Genomic DNA, 21107 nt, shown 5'->3' with positions numbered 1-21107 from the left:
TTTTTGTGCATGGTGTGAGAAAATGATCTAGTTTCATTCTTCTGCATGTTGCTGTCCAGTTCTCCCAACACCATCTGTTAAAAAGGCTGTCTTTTTTCCATTGGATATTCTTTCCTGCTTTGTCAAAGATCAGTTGGCTGTATACTTTTGGGTCCACTTCTGAGTTTCTCCTCTTGAATTCTTTAGAAGACTTTGTATAAAGCAATAATTGTGTATATAACAATACATGTCTATGTATATATGTATAATAAAATGTGAATGTAATATGCATGACAATTAATAGCACAAAGGAAGGTAAGGAAATAAAACTATGGTGGAACAAAATACCAGAAGGTAGTGAATATTAATCTGAAGTAGTCTGTAATAAGTTAAGATGCCTATTGTAATACCTACAACAACCACTTAGAAAATGACTTAAAAATACTAAAATTTAAGAGTAATTAAAATGGTACCCTAATAAACATGTTTAATAGAAAATAAGGAGTAAAGGAGTAACCCAATAATAAAGACAGAAGATATAGAGAAAGCAAATAGCAAAATGACAGATGTAAAGCCAACCATAATTTTATTAAATTTTATGGACGGAAATACTCCAATCCAAAAGCAAAGCTTATCTGACTATATAGGGGGAAAAAAGCAAGATCCAACAACATGCAGACTACCCCAGAGAACCACTTCAAATGAAAAGACACAAATAGGTTAAAAGGAAAAGGACATAAAAATATATGCCACATAAATAGTTACAATGAGAGCTGAAAAGCCTGTATTGATACCAGACAAAATAGAATTTAAGCTAAGAAATATTATTAGAGACAGAGACCTTTTATAATAAAAGGTCAATACACCAGAAAGACAAACCAAATATAAAGGTATATATGCTTAAATACAGAGCCCTAAAATATATGAAGTGAAAACAGACAGAACTGAAAGGAAAAAATAGACAATTTAATCATTATAGTTAGAAATTACAATGTTCTACTCTCAATAACTAACCAAATAGGCAGGCAGAAAATTAGCAAGGCTATAGCAGACTTGAGTAACACTATCACCAACTTGACTTGACATTTTTCAGCACTCCACCAAATGAGAGAATATGCATTCTTTTCAGATGAATGTGAAAGAAACGTTCTCTAGCAAAGACCATATGCTAGCCCATAAAACAAGTCTCAAAAAATCTGAAAGGATTCAAATCATTCAGAGTATAATATCCAACAAATAAATTAAAAATAAACAAAGAAATTCAGAAAATACCCAATACTTGGAAACAAAGTGGCACATTCCTAAATAACCCATAGTTTCAAAAAAGAAAGAAGAGGAATTAGACAATATTTTGATAAATGAAAACAAAAACACAACATATCAAAATGTATGAAGTGCTTAGCTTAATCAGTGCTTAGAGGGAAATTCAGAAGTTGAAATACCTATATTAGAAAAGAAAGGTTTCACATCAATAATCTAAGTTTCCGTTTTAAGAGTAGACAATGAATTAAAGCTACAGCAAGCAGTAGGAAGGAAATAAAGATCAGAGGGGAAAGAAATCAAAGAAATAGGAAACAGAAAAACAATAAAGAAAGTCAAAGAAACCAAAAGTTCTTTGGGAAAAATAATCAACAAGATTGGCAAACCTTTAGCTCAGCTAAGAAAAAAAGAAAGATGACACAGAACACCAAAACACGGATGAAAAGAGGGGACATCAGTAACAACCCAAATAAAAAGGATTATAAAACAACCAATTTTACACAAATTCTTTCAGAAAACAGAAGCAAAGTAACTTTCCCACTCATTCACTGAGAGCCAATGTTACCCTTTTACCAAAGCAAGACAAAAATATCATAAGAAAACTAGAGACCAATATCCCTTGTGAGCATTCACATGAAAATCCTTAATTCAGTATTAGCAAATAAAACCCAGGAACATATAAAAAAGATTAACCACCACAATGAAGTAGGATACATTTGACCACGACATCTATGGTCAATAGACTATGAGGCTCCAATTCCCTTTATATTTTGACATTACTCTTCAGATCAATGTAAATTAACAGTGGTAGCTTGGCTGTGAAATCCTTTCACTTACATACTAATCAATGCAAACCTTCATTGGTGGTTGTGTGTAGAGGGTATAAGATAAAGTAACCTCATCCAATTGAAATTATGGACATCAAAAAGTTTAAGGATATCATAAAAGCAGCAGAAACCAAGCAGATTTCCAATTTCAACTTTGATGTTGAGGGTGGAGGTATCTGACGATTTAAAACAAAGATGAAAAGGTAGTTGAGCAGGGAGCTAGATTTTCAGTTCAATTATATCCAGAGCTTAAAACTACCAATCACCAAACAAATCTACATGAAACATGGATGGTTTAAGGATTTTTCCCCAAATGAGTAGGACACTCCAACTGTTGGAAAAGTGGCATTGTGACTCCAGGAGTACAATGAGACTTTGAATAGATGGTGTGCTCCTTCCTCCAGCTCATGTCAACACAAGCTCTGAAACCCAGGACTAATTTTTAGGCTTATCTATATCAGGTCACCAATTAAGGTGACAGTGTTTTCCAAGCCCTGTGGAAGTTCACTCCTAGGCTCTTGCTTTTACAGAGGGTTATAAGCAGGAGGATGTTACATCTTGCCATCCATCCAATCACTACCGAACTTAGTCTGGTTAAAAAAACAAAACAACAACAACAACAAAAACGAGCAATCAACCCACAAGCAGTCCATAATACAGTTGAGGGTAAGAGATATGAAGGAAAGCTATAATAAATGTTTTCAAGATGCAACTTGCATTCACTGAAAACTTTCAGATCCATCTCTAGGAATTGGAAAAAAAATTCATACAGAAACACAAGTATTTAGGCGGTCATTCATTTCTGCATAGTTTAGGATTACAAGCTTCATTATAAGCCATCTACACATTCAATGCAATCCCTATTGACAAAACACCAAAATTCTTCACAGAACTGAAACAATCCTAAAATTTGTATGGAACCAGAAAAGGCCCCAAATATCCAAAGTAATGTTGAAAAAGAAAACCAAAGCTGGAGCCATCACAATTCCAAACTTTAAGCTGTATTGCAAAGCTGTAATCAAGACAGTATGGTATTGGCACAAAAACAGACACATAGATCAATGAAACAGAATAAAGAAACCAGAAATGGACACAAAAATGTATGGCTAACTAATCTTTGACAAAGCAGGAAAGAATATCCAATGGAAAAATGGCTTTTCAGCAAATGGTGCTGGGAAAACTGGACAGCGACATGCAGAAGAAAGAAACTGGACCACATTTTTACACCATACACAAAAATAAATTCAAAATGGATAAAGACCTAAATGTGAGACAGAAAACCTTCAAAATCTTAGAGCAGAAAACAGCAACCTCCTTGACCCTGGCTATGTCAACTTCCTACTAGATGTGTCTCTGGAGGCAAGGGAAATCAAAACAAAAATGAACTATTGGGACCTCATCAAGAGAAAAAGCTTCTGCACAGTAAGGGAAACAATCCACAAAACTAAAGGCAACTGACAGAATGGAGACGCTATTTGCAAATTACATATTGGATAAAGGGTTAGTATCCAAAATCTACAAGGATTTGATTATCAAAATCAACACCTCAAAAAACCAAATAATACTATGAAGAAATAGGCAAAATATATGAGTAGACACTTTTCCAAAGAAGACATCCAGATGGCTAACAGACACATGAAAAGACGCTCAACAGATCTCATCATCAGAGAAATACAAATCAAAACCACAATGATATACCACCTCACATCTGTCAAAATGGCTAAAATTAACAACTTGGGCAAATCGATGTTGGCGAGGATGCAGAGAAAAGGGAACTCTTTTATATTGCTGGTGGGAATGCAAATTGGTGCAGCTACTCTGGAAAACAGTATGGAGGTTCTTCAAAAAATTAAAAATAGAATTACCCATGACCCATCAATTGCTCTACTAGGTACTTTTCCAAAGGTTACAAAAATGCTGATTCAAAGGGGCACATGCACCCCAATGATTATAACAGCACTATCAAAGATAGACAAATTATGGAAAGAGCCCAAATGTCCATCTACTGATGAATGGATAAAGATGTAGTGTACACACAAACACACACACACACACACACACACACACACATACACACGAATACTATTTGGCCATCAAAAATAACAAAACCTTGTCATTTGCAACAACATGGATGGAACTAGGGCGTATTATGCTAAGTGAAATCAGTCAGAAAAAAGACAAATATATGATTTCACTCATATGTGAAATTTAAGAAACACAACAGATGAACACAGGGAAAAGGAAGGAAAAATAAGATAAAAACAGAGAGGAAGACAAACCATAAGAGACTCTTAAATACAGAGAGCAAACTGAGGATGCTGGAGGGAAGGTGGGGAGGGGGTGGGGAATGGGCTAAATGGGTGATGGCCATTGAGTATATGTGCTGCCTAAGCGAGCACGGAAGTGATGAGTCACTGGATTCTGCTCCTGAAACCAATACCACACTATAAGTTAACTAACTTGAATTTAAATAATTTTTTAAAAATTTACAAGTTCCTGCCCACAGCATCAATAAGTTAGCCAATTCTTTACTATATAAATGAACACAAAAATCTTAATCTTAGTTGTTTAAGCATCCGACTTTTGCTTAGGTCATGATCTCATGGTTCGTGGGTTTGGGCCCCGCGTCGGGCTCTGTGCTGACTGCTAGCTCAGAGCCTGGAGCCTCTTTCAGTCTGTGACTCCCTCTCTCTCTTACCCTCCCCTGCACGCTGTCTCTCTCTCTCTCTCCTAGAAATAAACAACAACAAAAAAAGTCTATTCAAAATTTGGAGTAGCTATTTCCAGGAAAAGCATGTTGAGTAAGTCTACAGACCCATTAAACATGGCTAATTACAAACATTAAATTTGGTTGACTGTACATACAAATCATCAAGATTTATATTTTATCCTGGATGAATTTCAAACATGCCAATATAACGTTTCTATAATTACAAAAGAATCCATGACAATTCTATAGACCATATGCAAGTTTATTTAAATAATGTAACATTGCACAGAAAGCTAATTTATAAGTATAAAAATAGATGGTTTGGCAACCACATATAAAGCACCACACTGAAGCAGATTACACACACACCATCAGGCCTTTGGAAGATTAAGGCACCATTAATATCTCAAGTAATTTTATGAGAATATCTTGTTCATATGATAGATGTTATTAAAACATCTCAAAATAGAGAGAGCCCACAATTTTTCAGTATGAAGTCTTCCCTTCCAGTTTTCTTGTCAATATATTAATGATTCTTCTTAAATACTGTACAACAATTAGTCTAGATTGACAAAGGGGCTATCAAAGCCACTATCTTGTTGGCTAGACAGAGGAGCAATTAAGTTTCTCGAAGGCTGCCGATACACTGATGATGGTACTGTATTGCTCAGTTTTTTGAAATCGGACTTTACTAGATCAACCTTAGGATTAGGTGTGTGGCTCAGAGTCATACTGATCTCTGGTTGGGAACACAGGATTTCTTCTGACAGGCCTGAAGTGTGACCACTCTGACATTTCATTGGTTGACAAATCACATCATTTTTCTCTGTATCTGACAAAGAACTGGCTGCTGAAAAGTGTTTGAAATTAACATATTCAGCTGGTAAATCCAGAGTTTCTTGTGGTATACCATGTAAAAATGACACTTCGTGACTGTCGCAGGGTAAAGTAGCATTGTTGGAATGCCAGCCTGTGGAGTCATCAAAGTCCCCTCCATCCTTTACTGGAGTTTCCCAAACACCCAAACTTTGACTTTTCTCAGATGCAGCATTTCCACTTTCCATTAGCTGATTGCACTTATAAACTTTTAAACCGCGTCTCTCATTAGGACCTTGAAAAGCTGTATGTGTGGATCCAGATTCAGAAAGACTAGGGGTGTATCTAGGTGAGGGTTTATTTCCGAAGGATCCAAGAAAGGGGTATGCAGTGGAATGCTGAAGTGATTCAGAGCCAGTATCACTGCGGTCTTTCTTCTTCTGCATACCAAAGTCTTTTTCACCTTCATACAGAACAAACTCAGGAGAAACATCATTTGGCAAAATGTCTAGGTGTTTGTAAGTGTTTTCCCCAAACTGAGAGTCTGACTGTGACTCTTTGGAACCCATGTGCTTTACATCCCCGTGTTCTCCATCTGCTAACCGCCTTCTTAGGTTACAAGCAGCCCTTCTCTTAGGAACTTGGTCACACATACGCCTGGGAATACTTTGTACACTGTTTGATTTGCTTTCAGTGTGAGGCACTGTATTCTGATTCACATCATTTCTTTTTGATTTTTCAACTCCGGTCGGCATCTCCGAAGTCAGAGGTAGTACTATTACATCCAAGGGAACACAATTAGGGGAAAACAAAATGAAGATAAAATTAACATTGAAAGAGGAAGAAAAAAAAATCACATTTTTATGTATTTCCAAAGAATGTATATATTTTCATCATTCTCAAAGAAAATACATCAATGCTGAACATTTAAAAATATTCTTTTACAAATTGGCATTGAATCAAGTTAGGTAATTGTTATTGAAATCTGACATTATTGTTATGCATCTGATCAATTATTTCCTGCAACAGATATTCTAGCATTTCAGGAGCCAACTGCAAGTTTCCAATTCTGTTCTGATGAAGAAAATTTGCTAGAAGAAACCCCAACACCCAACAACAACATAAGCATACCACCTCTGTACACACATATACAGTAAAAAGCTAAAACAGAGTTTCTGATTTAAGCTAGCTAAGATACTAAATCTGACCAGAGGCAAAGCAGCCACATACCATAAAGTCAGAGGCATATCTCAGAGAAGTGTACCTTGGTCCCTACAGTGTGAAAAGAGTGTGCTTCTATTGGGGATGTTCACAGTTCACAGTTACCCCAAATCATTAATACCCAAGGTTCATGTCACCATTCTTAAATTTACACAAATAACCTTTATGCTTTTTTGAAGAATGTTTACCAATATCAGACTTGTGAATTCTTGAACAATCTCTGCTTCAAGCTTTCCAGAAGTTCAAAAACCCAATTTCCCACAGATAGGTTCAAAATCTCCCAGTGTGACAGGAAATTCATCAATTTTTTCACACATTTCCATCAGCTTTTTCTTTATATATTCTAAAGCTACTTTATCATGAACAGAAAGAACCCATTTGTAGGTTCTTGAGAGGCTTCTTTAACATTATCAACTGTCACTTTAATCTCTTTCAACGTGAATTATAATTTGCTTAATGCTGTATTTAACTTATAACTTATCTACTATCAACACTGCACTGCTTGGTATATTATTATCTCCTCCATTTTCGATTTTTAATTTTGTTCTTATAGAGATAACATATGTCTGGGTTTTTAAAAAATGAAAATTATGGCCTTTTAATAAGTGAGTTTAAACTATTCACCTTTAGGGTGATTGCTAATGTTTTATGCTACAGTAATTTTCCATTTATCAATGCTTTCTAGTTGTATTTTGCCTCTCGTGATTCTCTTACATTGAAAACTTTTTCTTCTGAGTTTTTCCCCTACTACATTGAAAGTTATATATTCCATTTCCCCATTGGTTAAATTTTAATATACCTAAATATACCTACTTAAACTTGTATTTTTCTAGCAATGGCTGGAGTTAACAGTAAGTATATCTTTTCCTTGAAAATAGGAAATCTTTCAGCATATTGTTAGTTTCCTCTATAATATGCTCTTACTTCCTTTTGAAAACACTATACTTTTCCAGCATTCTCAGATCTTTCTCTTCTGTTAATTCTGTTTCCAAAGGCATAAGTTCTGTTGGTTTTTGGGGTTTTTTTTGGCCTTGTCTTCTTTTGAGTTAGGTATCTTTTCATGGTGCTGGCTTTCTATAGATAATTTGATGATTCTTGGTTGAGTGCTTATCTTTTTAAAAAAAATTTTTTTTTAACATTTATTTATTTTTGAGAGACAGAGAGAGACAGAGCATAAATGGGGGAAGGGCAGAGAGTGAGGGAGACACAGAATCCAGGCTCTGAGCTCTAAGCTGTCAGCACAGAGCCCAACACAGGGCTCGAACCCACAATCTGTGAGATCATGACCTGAGCCAAAGTTGGACGCTCAACCGACTAAGCCACCCAGGCGCCCCTGAATGCGTATCTTTAGATGTTCTGAGTATGGCATCTGCTTGTTTAAAAAAGTAGAGAGTGTAGGGGCGCCTGGGTGGCTTAGTCGGTTAAGCGTCCGACTTTCGCTTAGGTCGTGATCTCGCGGTTCGTGGGTTCTAGCCCCGTGTCGGGCTCTGTGCTGACTGCCAGCTCAGAGCCTGGAGCCTGTTTCAGTCTGTGACTCCCTCTCTCTCTGGCCCTCCCCTGCTCACTCTGTCTCTCTCTCCTAGAAATAAATAAAACATTTAAAAAAAAAAAAAAGTTGAGAATGTAGTGGAAGGAAGGAGCTGCAGGGCAGAAAGACCCAATAGCTGGTGCTTTGGGCATGTGGACTCTAAGTTCCTCCTTGTTGTAACTTGCCATCTAGAGCCTTGCTCTGTTCTGAGACTCCTTGTTCCTGTTGCCCTTACTCTACCCTAATACTGGGGCTGGAGAAGAGAAAAGAGAAGAATGATGAAGAGGGTGACCCCACGTGGTTCCTGTTGCTCTGGACCACGTGCCAGTCTGCTGCCTCACTGGCAGCCCCTAGGTGTACTACTTCTGCGACATACTGCCTTCATGTGTGTCACAGTTTTGACAGTGCTCCTGCCTGTAACTCTCCTCTTCTGGCAGTTTTGAACTGAGGTTTCAATCTTCAGGCTTATACAGTTTTCTTTCTTTCAGGGATTTCTGAGAGCTTCCAGCCTATCAATTATTTAACTTTCTACTTTTTAATTATTTATGTATTTTAAAAAATGGAAGTACAGTTGCCATGCAGTACTATGTTAGTTTCAGGCATGCAACACAGTGATTCAACAGTTCTGTGCATATGCAATGCTCACTGTAATAAGTGTAATTATAATCTGTCCCCATACAAAGCTATTATAATACTACTGAGTATATTCCTTATCCTGTACTTTATATCTCTGTGACTTATTTTATAACTGGAAGCATGTATCTCTTAAACTCTTTCACCAGTTTCACCCACCCCCCACTCCTTGCCCTCTGGCAAACATCAGTTTGTTCTCTGTATTTATTAGACTATTTCTGTTTGTGTATGTGTTTGTTTTGCTTTTTAGAATGCACATATAAGTGAAATCATATTTATCTTTCTGTCTGACTTATTTCACTTAGCACAATACTCTCTAGATCCATTCAGGTTGTCACAAATGGGAAGAATTTATTTTTTTATGGCTGAGTAATATTTCTGTGTGTGTGTGCATGCGCGCGTGTGTGTATCAAGTCTTCTCTGTCCATTCATCTAGATGGATGCTTAAGTTGGTTCTGTTATCTTGGCTATTGTAAATAATGCTGCAATACACATAGGGGTGCATATACCTTTTAAAATTAGTGTTTTTGTATGTGGGGGGTGGGGTTTAAAAACCCAGTAGTGCAATTACTAGATTGGAAGGTAGGTCTATTTTTAGTTTTTTGAAGAACCTCTATACTATTTTCCACAGAAGCTGCACCAATTTGCATTAACACCAACAGTGCAAGAGGGTTCCTTTTTCGTTACATCCTCGCTAACATTTGTTTCTTATGTTTATGTTTTTGGTTTTAGTCGTTCTGAAGGTGTGAGTTGATATCTCATTGTAGGATTTTTTTTTTTTTTTAACGTTTATCTATTTAGTTTAAGATGGAGGGAGCATGAGTTGGGGAGGAGGAGAGAGAGATGGAGACAAAATCCCAAGTAGGCTCCATGCTGCCAGCGCAGAACCTGATGTGGGGCTCGATGTCACAAACCGTGAGATCATGACCAGAGCAGAAACCAAATGAGCCCCCCAGGCAACCTCTCATTGTAGTTTTGATTTGTGGTTCCCTGATGATGAGTGATGTCGAGCATCTTTTCATGTGTCTGTTGGCTATCTGAGGGTCTTCTTTGGAGAAATGTCTGTTCATGTCTCCTGCCTATTTTTAATTGGATTATTTGTATTGTGGATGTTGAGTTGTAGAAGTTCTTTATATTTATTTTGGATATCCCTTTATTGGACATTTATTTGCAAATATCCACTATCATTCAGGAGGTTGCCTTTTTGTTTTGTTGGTTATTTCCTTTGCTATGCAGAAACTTTTTTGTTTTGATGTAGTCCCAATAACTTATTTTTGCTTTTGTTTTCCTTGTCTGAGAAGACATCCAGAAAAAAGCTGGTAAGGCCAATCTCCAAGAGACTACTGTTTATGTTTTCCTTTAGGAGTTTTATGGTTTGAGGTCTTACATTTATTTAGGTATTTAATACATTTTATTTTTGTATTAAGAAAATGCTTATGAAAGTAATGCAGTTTCATTATTTTGCATGTAGCTGTGCAGTTTTACCATCATTAAAGAGGCTGTCCTGGGTGCCTGGTTGACTCAGTCAGTTAAGCATCCAACTCTGGATTTCAGCTCAGGTCATGATTTCACAGTTCGTGAGATCAAGCCCCATGTTGGATTCTGTGCCAACAGCGTGGAGCTTGCTTGGGATTCTCTCTCTTTGCCCTCTTCCCATCCTTTCTCTCTCTCTCAAAATAAATATTTACAAAAAGAAAAAGAAAAAAGAAAAAAGAAAAGACTGTATCTTCCTCATTGCATGTTCTTGCCTCCTTTGTAATAGGTTAATTGACCATATAACCATGACTTTATTTCTGTAGTCTCTATCCTGTTTCATTGGTCTACGTATGCTTTTGTGCCAGTACCACACTGACTGATTACAAAAACTTTGTAGTATAGCTGGAAGTCTGGAAATGTGATACATCCAACTTTGGTCTTCTTTCTTAAGACTGCTTCTGCTATTCAGGGTCTTAAGTAGTTCCATATAAATTTGAGGATTACTTGTTTTAATTTTGAAAAAATACTTTGACACTTTGGGATTGCACTGAATCTCTAGACTGCTTTGAGCAGTATGGGCATTTTAACAATATTAATTCTTCTAATCCATGAGCATGGTATATCCTCCCATTTCTTTATGCCATTTTCAATTTCATCCATGTCTTAAAGTCTCTAGAGTACAGGTCTTTCATCTCCTTCATTAAATTTATTTTTAGGTGTTTCATTCTATTTGATGCAATTATAATGCGATTATTTTCTTAGTTTCTCTTTCTGATACTTTATGAATCTATACAAACACAACAGATTTTTGTATATTAATGAAAAACAATTTTTTTAATGTTTATTTACTTTTGAGAGAGAGAGAGAGAGAGAGAGAGAGCGAGCGAGCGCACAAGTAGGGGCGGGGCAGAGACAGAGAGGGAGACACAGAATCCAAAAGAGGCTCCAGGCTCTGAGCTGTCATCACAGAGCCCAACGTCGGGCTCAAACTCAGGAACAGTGAGACCATGACCTGGGCCAAAATTGGACGCTCAACCAACTGAGCCATTCGGGTGCCCCTGTATATTAATTTTATATCCTGCAACATTACTGAACTCATTTATTAATTCTAGTCATTTTTTGGTGATGGCTTTAGGGTCTTCTATGTATTGTATCATGTCATCTACAAAAAGTGAGAGTTTTGTTGTTTCCCTATCAATTTGGATGCTTTTCTTTCTTTTTCTTGTCTGACTGCTGTGGCTAGGACTTCCAGCACTATGTTGAATAAAGTGGTGAGAGTAAATATCTTTTGTCTTGTTGCTGAGCTTAGAGAAAAAGCTTTCACTTTTTCATCAATGAGTATGATGTCAGTTGTGGGTTTGTCATATTGGTCTATATTATGTTGAGGTGTAATCCATCTTAACCCACTTTGATAGGAGTTTTTTTTTTTTTATCATAAACAGATGTTGAATTTTGTCAAATATTTTCTGCATCTGTTGAGATGATCATATGGTTTGCCGTCTTCATTTTGTAAATGTGGTGTATTATGTAGATTGATTTGTGGATAATGAACCATCTTTGCATGCCCAGAATAAATCCCACTTGATCATAGTGAATGATCTTTTTCATGTGCTGTTGGGATTAGTTTGCTAATACTTTGTCAAGGATTTTTACATCTGTATTCATCAGAGTATTGGCCTGTAGTTTTCTATTTTTTATAGTATCTTTTTCTGGGTTGGTATCAAGGTATTGTTGGCCTCATAGAAATGAATTTGGATGCTTTCCTTCCTCTTGTACTTTTTTGGAATAATTTGAGGACAGGCATTAATCCTTCTTTAATGTTTGGTAGCATTCACTTGTGAATCCATCTGGTTGTGGGCTTATGTTTCTTGGAAGGTTTACAATTACTCATTCATTTTTTTACTAGTAACTGGTCTTTTCAGATTTTCTATTTCTTCCTAATTCAGTCTTAAAAGATTGTATGTTTCTAGAAATTTATCCCTTTCTTCTAAGTTGTCCAATTTGTTGGCATATAATTTTTCATAGTAGTCTTTTACAATCCTCTGTATTTTTGTGGTGTCAGTTGCTACTTCTCTTTCATTTCTAATTTTATATAAGTCCTATCTCTTTTTTTCTTGATGAGTCTGGCTAAAAGTTTATCCATTTTTCTTATGTCTTTAATAAACCAACTCTTGGTTTTGTTAATCTTTCTTACTATTTTTTTTAAATCTCTCATTTATTTCTGTTCTAATCTTTATCATTTTCTCCCTTCTACTAATTTTTTAAAAATCGCTTCTATCATTTCTAGGAATGAAAGTAACAAAAGAAAGTGGATGGATATGCTCAGTTTGTCTACTTGAGCTGCTGAAAATTCTATACTCTTTTTTTGAAAGTTTTCACTTTAAGTAAAACACAGCCACAACTTTATAAATTAACTCACTCCTTACACTCCTTACTCTTTTTCATATGAGAAATATTAAATTTCTAAGAAACAAGGGGAAAAAAACCTTCAAGTGACTCATTTTGACATACCTGACTGTGTAGTTTTGTTCTGGGATTTATGAGAAATAGGCGTTTCCAGCAATTTTGCCATTGTAGCAAGTTTGCTAGCAGCATTCATAATCTTTTTCTCAGCCCTGTGGGGAATTCCAGAATATTAAATTAATAATAGTTTAAAGGAAAAAATGAGTTTCCTTAGCCCCAGGATTTCTGTTTTCCTATTAGTTCTGCCAATATTTAGGGTAGTACAGAGATGAGGCTCTCCTAGCCCCTAATGGCTGATCTTGCAGAAATAGTGAATTTCGTGGCTAAGGGAAATGTTTAGAAAATGACAACAGGATGTCCTAGTAGGCTCAGGACACACTGCTTGTTTAGACTGAACTCACCCTTCCTGTTCTCCATTATCCTGCAAAATCTGCTGGAGGCAAGTCAAGTAATATTTGCGCATCTTTCGGGCAGTTTCTTGACGTTCTCGCAATACCTCTGCTTTTACCATTTCCGCCGCTCTTTCCTTACTCTCCTGAATATAACGAAGCATATCACCTAGTGGGGAGGTGGGGGAGGGAGATGGTGGGGAGACAGGAATCCCCAAAAAATGCATGTTTACTAGCAGTTTTTCAAACACAGGAGAGGCAAACTTCAGATCAATTTTCTGGGAGATGAAGTGACAGGAGGTATAGCTTAAACATTATACTTTTCCACAATCATTAAAATGGAATGTTTCAGATCACCATTTTGGGAGACTCAGAGGAGAAATAACCTAAAGTCCTTTTAGGATGATGAAAGCCACATATGGTAAGGAAATAGCATATTCCCTAGGAAAACTTTGTCATATTCTAAAACACTAAGGCAAGAAAATAAATATGAGATGCAGAAACTTACACATTTCAATGATGTATTATGTGTCTGATTAAGAGACGAAAAAAATATATATACAGAAAGGGTGAGGAAGAAAGGAAGAAAGAACCAGACACAGAAAGACAGAAGGGGGCAATATGAACCAGGGAGACTCAGATTTCTATTACTTATGCTCTGAAAAATCCATGTTTCAATATTATTCAATTCTTTAGGCAGCACTTAAGAGTAACTAAGTACATGTAATACTACAATCCATAAGAGATATGTACAAAACGCCAGGGAGAAGAATGAGACTTATGTTGCCTTCTGAAATTTACATTTAGAAAGAATTCACTGCTTTCAAGTTTTCTTTTTATCTTGCATTGAGACTACCATTAAAGTTAACATTAAAGTTAGCATTTTTTTCTTTTACTAAAACTAGGGCTATGTCCTACCCCTAGAATATCACCATCTCTCCTATATTAAAGATTCAATTCATAGAGGAATCTCCCTCAATAGCATTAAGCCTTTCCTGAAGATTAGATGTTCTATGCAAAAAATACCAACTGGAACACTATTTTTCATTATTTGAAGTGGGACAAATTAAAATGGAATACATGCCAACACAATGTCTAACCAATGTCTAAAATGTTAAACAAATATATACACACAAGTTAGCACATAAGTATGAAAAAATGCTTAAAATTTCACTTCCCAATTGATGCAACTGTTAACAAAAAGTTGCTTTGTTTGTATTTGCAGTAATATGGCCTCTGTTGGCACCAGCAACAATGGAGAAGCAAATTCTCTTCACTGATACTAAGTGGGCTTTGCAAAACATCTACACATGATTCTGATGATCTATCCTTATATTTGGAACTTAAGATACTTCCCACTCATTTTGTTAAAAATAAATGCAATTTTAAGAGGTGAACATACAGTTCTCCTGTATCAATGCTGGTTACTGTTCTGGGACATACATATATACAATCTACACAGTATTGTTTGTAATTAAAAAACAGAAGGTATTCCACTGAGAAAACCTAAATGAGAGAAGTGCTCTGCCAGGTATGCTGCATCGCCTCTTACTGCAAAGGACTCGATGAAAAGATTTATATGTATGATTTTATCCACTATCAAAATAATGACAAACAACAGAACCATGCCTAACTAGATCTATTTTCTATGGTCTTTAGAAAGATGGATATCATATGATCTCACTCCTATGTGGAATTTGAGAAACTCAACAAATGAATATAGGGGAAGGGAAGGAAAAGAAAGATAAAAAACAGAGGGAGGCAAACCCTAAGATTCTTAACTACAGAGAACAAACTGAGGGTTGCTGGAGTGGGGAGAAGACAGGGTGGGGGTGGGTTAAATGGATGATGGGCATTAAGGAGGGCACTTTTTGGGATGAGCACTGGGTGTCAGTTTTAAGAGATCAATCACTAGGTTTTACTCCTGGAGCCAAGATTACACTATATGTTAACTAGCTTGAATATAAATTAAAATAATAATAATGATAATAATAATAACAACAACAACAACAAATATAAAACTGTGATTGTACAATATAGTTTGAGTTTATGGTAGAAAGTAATACTTGCTAATTTAAAACTCACATGACATTTTGTTTAGTTATTTAAGTTTTAAGATTATGTAATTTTCAGTTTGATATCAGTGCCCAAAAAAGAAATAGAATAATTAATAATATAAAATAAGTCTGCCCTCACATCCCTTCCAAAAGATATTGGGCAAGAATTACCCTTTCCTGCCTAATTTAGAAAAGGTGTCACTCATCTCTTCTAAAAGCAGATAAGACCTCAGAACAAAATAGTTTGTAAATTCCCCCAAATTACTAGTGCTAGTAAGAAAAAAAAAGGTTTAGACAATCTTAAAATCCTGTAGCTCCCCACAGGGACTTACGCTTAATTTTCTTTACAGCTTTAATGTACTGTCCACGAAGTTCTTCCAAGGCCTTGCCATTGCACAGCAGGCAAGCATTTTCAATAGCCCCTTCTGACAATGACCTAAAAATGAACCAAATATTGCAAACAGAGACCGTAAGCAAAAATATCTATCTATATATTCCAATAACATCCAACAACTTTTTAGATGTGCTAAAAAAAAAAAAAAAAAAAAAATCATATGAGGTCTCTACCATACATTTATTTAACATAGAAGAAAAATGGAAACAAATGTTATGGTCACTTAAATAAATCATGATAAATCCACAGGATGAAAATATATGTGGCAATTGAAAAGCACGTTATGGGAGAATATTTTATGACATATGGAAATGTTTATCTTAGTACATTAGGTTAATAAAAGGTTACAAAATAGCTTTCATGATAATCTCTATTTTTAAAACATGCATATGTATGTACAAAAGGGCTTAAATGATATAAAACAAGAGGTTAACAAAGGGTATCTGCTGAGAATAGGATTTTGGAAGATTTTCTTTTTTTATATTTCTTGCTGTATAACAAGACAAGTTTTATATTCCTGGTATGATATTATTAATATAATCGATATAAAAAATTAAAAATACTTAGAAACAAACAATTTCTTTAAAACAGTAGAAGTCTGGGGCACCTGGGTGGCTCAGTCAGTTGACCATCCAACGTTGGCCCAGGTCATGATCTCAAGGTTTGTCCCTGGGTCGGGCTCTGTGTAGACAGCTCAGGGCCTGGAGCCTGCTTTGGATTCTGTGTCTCCCTCCTTAATTGCCCATTCCCTGCTAAGCTCTGTCTCTCAAAAATAAATAAATGTTTAAAACAAATTTAAATAGTAGAAGTCTACCTTGGTGGTGTTTTGCAAAGTGCTTTCAGCTCTTCCAATTTACTTTTCATGTCATTGTTTTCTTCTATTAGTTCTTCAACAACTTTATTATTCTCTTCTAAGAAGGAAAATTAATTGTGGTCAATTAATCTTCTTTTCCTCAGTCTTCCTTTCCCTTAAGTTCTCGAGCAAATGTTTGTAGAGAACACTGTGGAAATTCCAGCTGCTCCCCATGTCATTCATTCCCTGATGAATCCTAGTGCCCACCACTCCCTATTCTGGTTTCTCAGTGCTTAAGATCTGTATTCCATCACCCTCATCTTGCTTGGGTCACACACTGCCCTGGAATAGGTTTCCAACTGTTTCATATGCATCTGTTCTGTTTCCCGACTAAACTGAAGCTCCCTAGAAACATACCAGGTCTTCTAATTTCACAATCCGTATGCTCATATACATGATCATTGAACAAGCACTTCTATACAAAATAAAAAGAAAATCAAGCCCAGTAGGTGTCACTTTCACAGTTAATGCAAGATTTTCAAATCTTTAAACTTTCAAAAAGAGGATGAGAGGAAACTGATGGAGTCCACCATCAGTGGACAGAGTGAAACAGAGAACAAAACATGAATTTCTGAGTGAGAGAGACATGGGTTTAAATCTTAGCTCTGCTCCTTACTAGTTAAATGAGCTTGGGCAAGTTACTTAAACTTTCTGAACCTTAAATTTTTTCATATGTCAAGTGGAGAGAGTATTACCTACTTTGAAGATAATAGAAATAGAATTATAAATGCACTTTATATAAAGCCTGGCAATACCAACATTTAATAGATATGAACACGGCACACCATGTTTCCTACCCTCTCTCAACACGCCCTGTAAACTGAGTAATAAACCACTCTATTTCTCCTAGTGAGCGATGTTTTTTAATCACTTGTATGTTTTTAAATCACTCCCTCTTACTCCATCACTTTTCAATAAATGCTACCAACACCATGGAAAGTGGAATGTGAGAAACTGAAAAGAAGCAACCTTAGTAGCAAAAACATTATCAACTAATAGATTTACATTAAGACAAAACTGAAATCAAACTATCAAATGACTTAAAATCTGGCCCCCAATCCCTCTTATCGGCCTATTGTTTTCAGCTAAATACCAACTTCTTGGATTATTTCTAAATCTGTGAATTATAGAAGACAGCCTCAAAAAGCACTATGCAGAAGAACTATGATCACAATGTATGGTGTTAAATATTACTTATGAATAATAATCTCACCCGGCTGCCTTTGTCATTTCACGATATAAAAGAAATATTCTTGACTTTCATCAAATTTTACAAGAGCTCATTTACTCTCCTGGCCCCTACCAAAGACCTAAGGATTACCACGGGAATTACAGTTGTTAAAATTTTTATCTCAAAATTCCTAAAATCCTTGCTTGCCTTCAAAGTAATTATTAATCTATCTCTAACAGACTTGGTGAGCAGTAGGCAGAAGTGAAGCGGGAGACTTCTCTTAATCAACAGTGTTTGCCGAGTATGCTATGTTGCCAGGTACTGTGCTGAGTGCTGGGTCAGGGCTTGATCCTTGTCCCCATCAAGGCTACCCTCCAAAGGACAATACAGACAAAAATTAATTACAAGGATATGATAAATGTTCGAAAAATCATAGGAGCTATGGGTCATGTCTAGCAGGAAAAGCTAACTAAGTCTGGGGTGGCTGGGAAAGCCTCCCTCAGGAAGCAGTGTACCGGCAGAGAGATGAGTAGGAGTTAGCCCGGCAATGTGATCAGGGTGGGAAGACAGATGTTGTGGTAAAGGGAGACGAAAACAGATGAGAGAGAGAAAAGAGACAAACAAGGAGAGAATAAGAAGGCTGGGGCAAGATGAGGTGAAGGGGCTGGCAGATGGTGAATCATGAAAGGCTTCTTAAACAATGTTAAAAGGTTTGTACTTCCTACTGAGGACCACATAAACCACAGAAAGTCTTTCAACAAGAGAGTGCTGTGATCCAATTTACTTTTTTAGATGATTATTCTTTGGGTGCCTGGGTGGCTCAGTCGGTTAAGCGTCCAACTTCCGCTTAGGTCATGATCTCATGGTTCATGGGTTCGAGCCCTATGCTGGGCTCTGTGCTGACAGCTTGGAGCCTGGAGCCTGCTTCGGATTCTGTGTTCCCCTCTCTCTCTGCCCCTTCCCTGTTCATGCTCTCTCTCTCCCCCTTAAAAATAAATTTAAAAAAAAAAAAAAAAAGGACACTTTTGCTGCCTGATGGGGAATGGATTGGATAGGCAAGATTGGAAGCAGGGCCAGAAAGGGACTGCTGCCCAGGCGAATGAGAGTTGAAATGTAGAAAAAAAAGTGAACCTGTTCATCTGATCTTTTCTGGATGACACAATGATTTGGGACCCTTGCATTCAAATTCTTCATTCATGTAAACATTTATTATCATCTGACATGTAATGGGCATCCTGACTACAATGACGAAGATACAACATATTCCTTATACTCAGGAACATACAGGTTGGAAAAGGGTATCAGGCAAGTAACCATAAAATTAAGTACTGAATGGAAATAGAGGAGGAGCCAAGTGCTATGGGCCACATAGAAGTGGCCCATCTTACCCAGACTAGAAAAAAATCAAGAAGGGCTCTGCAGATAAGGCATCCTCTCAGCTGAATCCTAGAGGATGAGGAAGAGTTAGGCCAAAATGAGAATGAAAGGGTAAAGTGTAGAACAGAGTGACAACATTGTATGTGGGGTCCAGCAGTAAAATTCCTGACCAGCGGGGCCATCTGAATACTTCAAATGTACAGAGTATAGGGCACAGGAACATAAGTGGCTGGCAGAAGGTAAGAGGGAGTAATCTCAGAAGCCCAGTAGCCTCCTATCTTCAGAAGGGCAAGAGAAGATGGGAGAAGACACCCCTTTCGGACAATTTCCCTGACAGCACTGTGAAGGATGCCCATAGGTCTTCATGCCCGACTTTCCCCTCTGCCTAGAATGCTGTCCTCTTTGGCAAATGCCTTCATCTCTGAAGGCTTAGTCAAGCCTTCCTTAACTCTAATAGGAGAAAGAGTTAATTAACATCCTTTCTTCCAAGTTTACATAGACACACCGCCAGAACTGCTCAGTGCTGCAATTATTTATTAATCTGCTTTTAGTTCTCTTTATTTGATGATAACCTTTTTGAAGGAAGGAAACAGAGTCTTCTACATCTATATCAGAACTGAGTTCTGTCTGATGCATTCACTGCTGTGTCTCTAGAGCCTAGAACATTGCCTGACACAGACTGGGCACTCGATATCTATTCAATCCAAAAAGGAAGAAAGGAATGTGACCTTTTAATCAGAGCGCCAATTTTCCTCTTTGTAGTTCAGTAATAATTATTTGGTTAGTAAAAATAAGGTCCAAATTAGTTTACATTAATCCTCAAAGAGAATCAGTGCCGACATTAACTAAAGTGTCACGTTTGAACATTTCAAGGATCAGTGAGATTTACAAGATCAGTAGTAGTGCTACTTTCAATGCTAACCTCCAATTTTTTCCACTACAGCTTTGTGCTTCCTTTCTAAATGCTGAAGATGCCTACAGCATTTCTCCAGTTTTCTTTTCAGATCTTGACATTCCTGCTTTGCCTTTTCAAGTTCCTGGAAGCAGGGTCCACAGCATGAATCCTTAATTTCAAGGATCTTTTTCTTATCTGTAAAAATTAAATGATAGCAAACTTTTATATCAATTTAGATTAAGAACTAAAAAAGGAAGGAAGGAAGGAAGGAAGGAAGGAAGGAAGGAAGGAAGGAAGGAAGGAAGGGAGGAAGGAAGGGAGGAAGGAAGGGAGGAAGGAAGGGAGGAAGGAAGGAAGGAAACCAGGTGACAGGACTAACGGTGACAGTGTAACTGAAAAGAACATGATGCTTGAGAGAGAGAGAGACCCGGGTTTAAATCTTTATTTACTGGCAGTGTGCCTTGGAGTATATTATATAACCTGAGATTTAGTTTTTTAAAATGTAAAATTAAATAATGCCATCTATTTTAAAAATTGCTGTGAAACATAATGCTCAATTCTTAGTATTGAATACCATTCCCCACAACAAGGCACCAAGGGTCTTCAAGAAATGGCTAACTCCAGTACTGGGACAAGGTATTTACAAGACAAATGCCAAAGAGAAATTCCTGAAAAACACAGGCATGTCACAAGAACACTGGAGCCAGTTTGAAAGGGCTCCACTAGCTGAATATGGGACAATTTGAACACTGGGTATACTAATGAATTACAAAATATTCTTTAAAAATAGGAATTCCTGAGTCCTACCAATAGTCCTACCCATAATGGAATGGATGGAAAGATAAATAAGTAGGTTAAGCTGGAAGGTCGGTAGGGAGATGGACTGATGGGCAGATTGGTAAGGGAACAAAAAGCCAAATAACTATACCAACTAACAGGAGGATGCACAATTATAACATGCCAAGTGCCAAGTTGGTGAAAGCAGAGGGAAGTCTGCAGCTAGAAAATTCATAAATTTTCAACCACCACAGTAAAGACTGGGTCAGACAAGCATCACC

General features: G+C 36.8%; 1 protein-coding gene across 4 annotated transcripts in view; it reads right to left on the bottom strand.

Annotated features, from left to right (window-relative positions):
* Positions 1-5065: 5065 nt before the first annotated feature.
* Positions 5066-21107, bottom strand: part of CEP152 (centrosomal protein 152) — a 91952-nt gene continuing 75910 nt past the window's right edge. For 2 of the 4 annotated variants that reach the window (XM_039218053.1, XM_039218052.1), the window contains exons 22-27: positions 20077-20244; positions 16568-16664; positions 15692-15795; positions 13315-13471; positions 12962-13065; positions 5066-6367 (exon numbers count right to left, since the gene is read on the bottom strand). In XM_039218053.1, coding sequence (XP_039073984.1) covers positions 5334-6367; positions 12962-13065; positions 13315-13471; positions 15692-15795; positions 16568-16664; positions 20077-20244 — 1664 coding nt within the window. In that variant the 3' untranslated portion in view covers positions 5066-5333. The remainder of the gene's footprint in view (positions 6368-12961; positions 13066-13314; positions 13472-15691; positions 15796-16567; positions 16665-20076; positions 20245-21107) is intronic. The other 2 variants (XM_039218054.1, XM_039218055.1) reach the window with 1 other exon arrangement.

Source organism: Hyaena hyaena, unplaced genomic scaffold (assembly GCF_003009895.1).
Source record: "Hyaena hyaena isolate Hyena2069 unplaced genomic scaffold, ASM300989v1 scaffold_730, whole genome shotgun sequence".
In the NCBI taxonomy this organism is placed as follows: domain Eukaryota; kingdom Metazoa; phylum Chordata; class Mammalia; order Carnivora; family Hyaenidae; genus Hyaena; species Hyaena hyaena.
This window is presented reverse-complemented; position numbering and strand designations above follow the sequence as displayed.